Raw genomic sequence first — 8,482 nt, 5'->3', positions numbered from 1 at the left:
ACGAGCTGATGAAGCAGGGAATACCCAGCACCATTTTATTTATTTTTTTTAAAGATTGGCTTTCACATTGAAAGAAATGGGTTTTTTAAGCAAATTATTATTTATGTCTAATGTTTAGAATTATCTGTATGTTTTTTTTTTAAATGATTTTTGATGGGTTTATAAAAAGGGCTTTGTTAAATGGGTAGATTTTTTTTTTTTTTATTCAATGGACCATTAACACTGATTTGGTCCATAAATAGACCATGCACATCGTGCCTTAATCGAATATCAGTCCGCTACACATAAGTTAGGATACTTTATCATATATTCACGCCTCATAGGATGAAACAAAACGGCAGAAAATAAAAGCGAGCCGGTTGTTCAATAGGATCGAGAGGTGCGAGTGATGGTGAAGACTGCTTAGGGTTTTTGGGGGGAATATTTGTGTGAAGTAAGCATAAGGGTCCCCATGGATTCCTCTGAGTTTGTGTGGAAAATAAGCCATATTGCCTTATTGAGGAAGTGTACTTCCTTCTGTATATGCATTCATCGTTGTATGAATGTCAGGAATCCTGTGTAATTTTACGTTTGCGTGAAAGAAAGTGTTTTTCCTTTTTGGAGTAGGCCTTACGTTTTTCATATTTTCAAAATGTTGTAGGCCTACCACACGAGTTGGAAAATTGAAAAAAAAAAATATTGATTGTTAAATTCGTAAAACTAGATTTGTTGTGTTTTGTCATTATGATTTTCTTTCCATTTAAAAAAAATGTGGCATTCACTGTTTGACAGCTTTGTGCTGGTTCAACGTTTCTGTGCCTGGTTGGCGAGCTGTCATGAAGTTATTCAGGTGTTGTAATTGTTTAAAAAATAAATTGTACATTTAGTTCGTGTTAATACGGCAACAATGTTCTGAAAACTTTATATCCTTCGGAAACGGAGTTGCCACTATGGTCTGAGTAATACTGCCCTCTAGGGGTATACCGTAAATGGTGCAAACAAAATCATATATTCCCATTCACCATTGCAAATTAGTATAGAACCTCTCAGTTAATTTTGGATGGCCGAGGGCCATTATCAACGGACCAAAGCCTCTGGACCCAATGAATAGACATACAACCAATCTGGGCAACAAAACGTGAGACACAACAATGCCAACCAGTCCCATTTTAGACGGACCCGTGCCAGGTCTGCTCGAAATCTGTCTGAACAGGAGACCTGACGCATAGGCCAGAGTAAATAAAACATGAGCTTGCAGATCGGTGATGCAACTATCGCAAGCCTAATACACTCGCCACCCATTACACCGTAAACACGCAAAAGGTCACTTTGCCCGGCAGGAAGAAGAGGTTACAGCGTCAGGACAGCGGATAGTTATTACGACTTTATTAATCATAGGCTAGATCCAAAAAGCACACATTCAGCGACAGTTGGACATTATAGCAGCGGGAAATAGGCAAATGAACAAGAAACTGGCTGAACTCCACACCATGCATTCGGACATGTACAGGGACGCCACTTTGTAACCGGCGTCTAAAGAGTTTATTTTTCGCTGACGGTGCAAACTCAGCGGCACTTTGCTTATGAGGAACCTGCTCTGGGTGGTGTGGTGGGGGGCTGACAGGAGTGTCACCATGGTAGTAGATCCATTAGTATAAAATGCGATTAGCAGAGTGATCGAGACAGTGGGCCGTCGTTGGAATATTCAAACTAAACAATGAAAGGAAAAGAACGCAGGTCCATTTATTCTTCATTTTAGTCAGGTCAGATGTTTCATCGCACGAGATGGAATCGTTCACAAGCTCCTCCGTCACCAAAAGATGGCTTCTTCGCAACAAAAAGAATAGAGAAAACAAAAAAATTTAAACCCCTCTTTTATTCATCTTTCGCTCCATTCGCTTCTGCGATCGATAAAAGACACGTTACACATGCACTCAAGCAAAACGTTACTCATCTGCCAATCATTCACATTCCAGTTAGAACCTACATAAAGACCAACTGCAAAACAAAATAAAACGAAAACTTCGATCACAGCCGCGTGACGCGTCACCATTAAAAAGAAAAAACAAAACAGAACCAAAACCAAAAACAAACTTCTACAAACCAAACAAAAAAATGGTTAAAACAAATGCCACTCTCTAAATATGTGGTCAAATCGCCAAGCAATGGTCTTTTTTTTCCTTTTTTAAGTTACCGTAAAGATTGCACCCGAAAACAACGACGAACGCACTGAAATACAACGTGTGGTAATCCAATGCCCAGAGAATGTTGTGAACATGAGTGCTTACATTTTCCATCCGGGGCCAGAACTGCGGAAAGTGCCGTAATAGTCACCATATGGTGACCGTTTATGAACAGCGAGTAGTGAAGCAAACAGAAATAAGGCCAGAATATGCCAGAGACCTGCGATTCAAGTCTCTTCTTCGCTTACATTAAATAATGTTTTTATGGATTATCTCACAGAGAAAGAAAGGAAATCTGCCCGCATCATGTTCACAACATCCAGACTGACTGGCCATGGTGGCCATGTGGGGGGGGGGGGGGCTCGGGCCCCTGATCTGTGTTACGGTTTAGTATCGCGTTAGACTTCAAGGTTGCCATAGATGGATGAATTTCATAGTTCTACACATAGTTTCTGCTTTAAATTAATCAGCAGGGGTCAACAGAGTGAGAAAGAAGCACAGTATTTGTGTCCGTGTGTGTGTGTGTGTGTGTGTGTGTGTGTGTGTGTGTGTGTGTGTGTGTGTGTGTGTGTGTGTGTGTGTGTGTGTGTGTGTGTGTGTGTGTGTGTGTGTGTGTGTGTGTGTGTGTGTGTGTGTGTGTGTGTGTCAGAGCTGTCCTCGGGTGTCATTAGTAAAGTTGGTGTGAGACTAGTCGGGTGGTGGGTGGGTGGGTGCTGTTCAGGGCACAGAGTTCAACAGATCCTGCAGGAAGAGATCCGGTTCCGGGATGTCCGTGAGCAGACCTGGAAGAGAGAAAGCGGAGTCACAACACCGCAGGACGTATCGTCACCATCACGACCATATACGGGCAGTCCCAATTTAACATGGACGTCTTAAACAGCTAACCAAGGTAAGTCCAACAAGTGGGAGTGAGCGAGGGAGTGTGTGAGTGGGACCACTGACCTACGACGTCCAGGAATTCGGAGAAGGACTCTGCGGGCATGAGTTCGTCCTGGAAGGTTCGGAGCACGCGGTCGGAGGCCTCGTAGATGGGCATGTCGTTGTGACGCACGTACTCGGCCAGGGAGAAGGACCAGCCGCCCTCTGTGTTGCTGGTGGGTACCTTCTGCACGGCCGCCGGGAAACCAAGGGTACGGAGCCAACGGAGCGGAGCCAAGGGAGCGCCAGGAGCCAATGGAGGACCAGGAACCAACAGATGGGATCGAGGGAATGGAGCCCATTGAAAACCAGAGGCCAATGGAATGGAGCCAAAGGAAAAGCAGGAGCCAATGGAATGGAGCCAACACATGGAGAACAATGGTCAGTGTCATGCTCCATCCGTACCTCAGCCATGCGTTAGCTTTAATCGAATACAGATGCAGTGAATGCAGATGCAGGTCAGCCGGTCAGAGTGAGGCGTCCCTACTCGAGGATGCTGGGTATGGAACCCAGCCCCTTCCGGGTGGGAGTTCCACACCCATGTCGCTACACTAGAACTGAACGTGAACCACGTTCTGAACAAAATGCATCCAGGATCAGTTCATGAAGGATAGCATCCTAAGACCCCTATGCTACACATGAATCTCCATATGGACCTACCCTGAACATGTCGTAGACCAGGTCCACCAGACCCCAGAAGAGGACAGGAGAGCGGTACACGGCGTACTCCTTTGGTGATTTATCTGAGAGTCTGACAGGGGAGACGTCAGGAGCACACAGGTCAGCAGAAAGCATGTGGAATACATCCTCATCATTAATGTCACAGGACGAAGTGTTAAACATTAGAAACACAAAGGAGCGTTTATAATTGATAAGCCTCCTCGTCCTTCAGGTTCTCCTACTTGGTGGTGGGGGCGGGGGACAGCTTGCGGGAGTGCGCGGCGATCAGGAGCCGGCGCAGGAAGTGGAGGCGGCAGGACCTCCAGCGCTCGGGGGGCAGCACGTGCATGGCCAGGATGCAGAAGTAGTGCGGGCCGTCCACCTCGTAGGAGCTCTCCACCCACTTCTCACACGGCTGCTCCTGGAAGCTCTGCAGGTTCTTCTCCTCCCGCGACGTGGCCCTCGTGCTGTTGGAGGGGGGGGGAGGTGACTGTTTAGACGTCATCTCGTGGTGTTGTTGGGGGGGCTGACTGTTTAGACGGGTCTCGTGGTGTTGGGGTGGGGGGGCCGACTGTTTAGACGAGTCTCGTGGTGTTGTTGGGGTGGATGACTGTTTAGACGGTGTCTCGTGTTGTTGGGGTGGGGGGGCCGACTGTTTAGACGGGTCTCGTGGTGTTGTTGGGGGGGCTGACTGTTTAGACGGGTCTCGTGGTGTTGTTGGGTGGGGGGGTGACTGTTTAGACGATGTCTCGTGGTGTTGTTGGGGGGGCCGACTGTTTAGACGGGTCTCGTGGTGTTGTTGGGTGGGGGGGTGACTGTTTAGACGTGTCTCGTGGTGTTGTTGGGTGGGGGGCTGACTGTTTAGACGGGTCTCGTGGTGTTGTTGGGTGGGGGGCTGACTGTTTAGACGGTGTCTCGAGGTGTTGGGGTGGGGGGGCTGACTGTTTAGAAGGTGCCTCGTGGTGTCGTGTTGCCTAGCTGGGCGTGTCGTTAGGTAGGGCTAAACAATTTGAGGAAATAATCGAATTGCGATGTAGTATGCGATTTCTCTTTTTAAAGTTCCTTATGTTCTGAATTATTCACTGAACAAGCAATAAATCATTCCTATCTACACAACATTGGAAGCACATCGATCACAGCTCTTTCCTTAAGGCCAGGTCTATGTGTTGTGATGAAAAATAGATGAAAATAAATAAATACGAATCTCCAGTGAGTAACATTGACTAATCCCCCGCTACATTAAGATGTCGGTTTTTATCCCATGGACCGATCAGCCCTGTGGTAAGGTGGGGGGCCACTCGGTACGTACGTGTTGAGGACGTAGAGCACCGTGTGGAGGATGTAGGGGATGAGGTGGATGTTGCTCTCGCGCCCGCCTCCGCCCGAGTCCACGCTGAAGGACTGCTCCGTGGCGAAGCGCAGGAACAGCAGCTTGGTGTCGTGGATGTTGAGCTGGTAGGTGGGCTCCCGCTGGCCCGTGCACTCCTGCAGGTACGTGTTGTGCCTGCGCCGCGGGGGAGAACAGGTTTACATGAGCCCGCCGTACGGGGACGGTGGGAGAAGCCCTAAACAGCGTCACCTACCAGCAACATTTGAATAATTGTTTTATGGGGACACTATTTTCCGTCAGAAGTTTACACCTTTTTTATTATTATTGCGTACGTTTATGGGGACATTATAGGGTATATCTGACTATTAAAAAGAGCAAGTTCATTAATCAAGAAGGAAACATGAGCATAATCCGCCATGGATAATAATCATATTACCACAAAGCTAACGAAATTGAACATCCACAACACAAGGCAGTACATGCCAATGAGCTGGATCAATTACAAAACCTGTGTGTGTGTGTGCGTGTGCGTGTGTGCGTAGGTGTGTGCGCGTGTGTGCGCGACTGCGCGTGTGTGTGATGGAGAGAGTTCTCACCTTGCTAAGCAGGTAGCGAAGGCCGATTCTGGTACCTGTGGGCCCCACACCGGGAGCAGCCCGTTACACCGGGTGTTGGCGTTCTGGAGCGCAGCGCTCTCCCACTCCTCTCTCCCACGGGCCAGCCTGCCAGAGCGGGGGGGAGGGTTAATCCAACGCCAACAACCACCGTCAAACAGAGGGCAAAAACCACATGCTCACCAAGGAAGAACATTTTGGTTGCAGCTGATTAAAATCACAAAATAACAATAACTTTATAGATGAAAGTAAGTAGTATCTAATCATTCTTGGTAACTGTGGTGTCAGCTGAACCAACTACTCCAGGGTATCGTGATTCATTCCTAATTTAGCGATTCGCCAAACCCTTTTCTTGGCAAAGTGACTTGCAGTGAATTTGGCCCCAGGTTAATGAGGCATCTTGCATTGTTGTAGTGGGCTCCTACCTGACGGCAGCCAGGTGACAGTCGTAGTGGACTATGTTAAAGTGGGCTCCTACCTGACCGCAGCCAGGTGACAGTCGTAGTGGACTATGTTAAAGTGCGACACGGTGCTGTAGCCCTGCTGTTTCCTGGGCTTATTCTCAAACTCCTCCAGGGTGACCCGCTTGGTGTGGGTGTAGATACCCAGCACCTTGGTAGACTGGGAGGGGGAGAGGGAGAGAGGGAGAGAGAGAGAGAAGGGGAGAGAGGGGGAGAGGGAGAGAGGGAGAGAGGGGTCAACACAGCAGCAGAGCCAAGGACGTCCAAACGATTTCTTTATTGGGCTGAATGTAATTTTAGAATAACTAAATTAAACTTAAAAAGATTACAACTGAACATAAAAATAAACCAACAATAGATCCCACTATATGAATTACAGAACAGGCAACATAAAGGTTTCTAGATACTCAAAGAAGACCTTAACACATTTAAAACCATACAAACGACGGGGCAGAAGGAAGGACGTAAGGGATGTTAAAGCAACACATCCACCTATAAACCTGTTCAGAGGTGTGTGTGTACCTGGAACTTATAGCCCTCTCTACAGATGCAGCAGGTCAGCCCTGGCTCCTCGATCAGCTCCTCCATCTGCTTCAGCAGGGGAGTCTTGGTCACCACCTGACCCTTCTCGTTGGTCTGAAACACAACACATCGCTATGGAGACGGCTGCGCACAACAACAACAACATCATCCTCCATGAATGCAGACGGAACAATAATAACCGTGATATTAGCAGCTCTCTGAACAAAAGTTGGATAGTGCTAGCAGCCAGCCAGCCAGAACCAGCCAGAACCAGCCAGAACCAGCCCCGGCTGTGTCTAGGGGAGGGCTACGTACGGTCATGCCCAGCGTGCCCAGGGCCTTCTGCCTCATGGCCATGGCCATGCGTTTCTTCTCGGCGCGGGTCTCTCGGCGGGCGGCGTCGATCTTCAGGTTGACGTTGGCGTGCTCGCGCAGCGCCTCCAGCAGGTTCTCTGCCAGCGTGCCGATGCCCTCGTCACTCGACACCTGCTCCAGCTTGTGGAGGTTGGTGATGGAGTCCGTACCGATCAGTGCCTGGAGGGGGGAGACCAGAGCGTGGGAGAGGGTTTACAGAGTGTTTACCGCCATAGAGCCATAGAGTAACATACGAACATGAGCTCTTCATTTATAATGCTTTATTCAATATGGTCTTAATTCATGCATCCCTTTGTCCTCAATGCTTAATGTCCATGTGTAGTTTCTCCCCTTCCACCTTAAGGACCACGATAGAAACAAGCCTTTGGGCTTTATTGTGTTGTTTTTGAAAACTTTTGTTCAATAAAGTTTTCAATCAATCATTTATTTATTGTTTCCTTTACCAAATAAAAATTGTGATAAACTCTACATTTCAAAAACATTTTATTTGGGGTGGGTTTGTATCTCCCTGGGTGGGGTTGTCTTAGTGGGTGCTATGTACCTGGGTGGGGTTGTCTTAGTGGGTGCCATCTACCTGGGTGGGGCTGTCTTAGTGGGTGCTATCTAACTGGGTGGGGCTATCTTAGTGGGTGCTATGTACCTGGGTGGGGGGGTGCTGGGTAGCGAGCCCTCGGAGGAGTCTCAAGATGAAAGGCAGTGCTGGTCTGGAGAGGAACTTCTTCCACACGTCAGCGTCCAGACTGGATGATAAAGACACAGACACAGCGGTGAGGGAACCAGAAAATAGGTGAACGTACAGAAATTATGACCTATATTGGCCACACAGTCCAGTAACAGGATCACAAATATTCTGAATAAGATTTATTCATGAAATAATATTATCTCTACCAAAAAAAAGGTAAAAATATGGCATTGTGTTGAAAAATTGAATAGATCATAATCCGTCAATGGAGTAAATTAAGTTGACGCAGTATTAAGTTATGGATAAATCATTAGGACATACAAATAGAATGGAAAAGTGGTGATTGGTGCAGGCCGTGCATCGACCCTATTGGACCAATCAAGAACAAGCAACTGTAGACGTATCCCCCAAATACGCGCCACAAAAATATTGAATGCAGAGCGAGGCAGTGAGGAAACATTAGGCAACAATCCGTTTGCGTTCAAACCAAGAACCAGAAGGCTGCCACAGAGCTGGACGTACTTTTTGGCATTAGGGATGTGTTTCTTCATGTAGTCCAGGGCACTTTGGCTGATCCCCTTCTGGAGAATTAGGTCCTTCAGCTGATGGCCGTTGCTGTTGTTCTTGATTCCCGCGGCGATCTTGCAGAAGCAGTCGAGGAAGACCTTGTCGTCCGCACTGTGCTCCTCATCGTACCTGGAGGGAGCGAGACACGCGCGTGAGTGCTGCTTCCACCCAACTCAGTGTAAACCACGACG

General features: G+C 47.8%; 1 protein-coding gene across 16 annotated transcripts in view; it reads right to left on the bottom strand.

Annotated features, from left to right (window-relative positions):
• Window positions 1–81: 81 nt before the first annotated feature.
• ubr4 (ubiquitin protein ligase E3 component n-recognin 4) overlaps window positions 82–8,482 on the bottom strand; it is a 57,217-nt gene continuing 48,816 nt past the window's right edge. For all 16 annotated transcript variants that reach the window (XM_056597888.1, XM_056597898.1, XM_056597925.1 and 13 more), the window contains 11 exons: window positions 8,247–8,420; window positions 7,683–7,782; window positions 6,983–7,201; window positions 6,668–6,781; window positions 6,163–6,305; window positions 5,667–5,792; window positions 5,050–5,244; window positions 3,983–4,207; window positions 3,741–3,831; window positions 3,105–3,267; window positions 82–2,944 (listed from right to left, as the gene is read on the bottom strand). In XM_056597888.1, the coding sequence (XP_056453863.1) occupies window positions 2,880–2,944; window positions 3,105–3,267; window positions 3,741–3,831; window positions 3,983–4,207; window positions 5,050–5,244; window positions 5,667–5,792; window positions 6,163–6,305; window positions 6,668–6,781; window positions 6,983–7,201; window positions 7,683–7,782; window positions 8,247–8,420 (1,615 nt within the window). In that variant the 3' untranslated portion in view covers window positions 82–2,879. The remainder of the gene's footprint in view (window positions 2,945–3,104; window positions 3,268–3,740; window positions 3,832–3,982; window positions 4,208–5,049; window positions 5,245–5,666; window positions 5,793–6,162; window positions 6,306–6,667; window positions 6,782–6,982; window positions 7,202–7,682; window positions 7,783–8,246; window positions 8,421–8,482) is intronic.

This window comes from Gadus chalcogrammus, chromosome 1 (assembly GCF_026213295.1).
Source record: "Gadus chalcogrammus isolate NIFS_2021 chromosome 1, NIFS_Gcha_1.0, whole genome shotgun sequence".
Classification (NCBI taxonomy): Eukaryota; Metazoa; Chordata; class Actinopteri; order Gadiformes; family Gadidae; genus Gadus; species Gadus chalcogrammus.
This window is presented reverse-complemented; position numbering and strand designations above follow the sequence as displayed.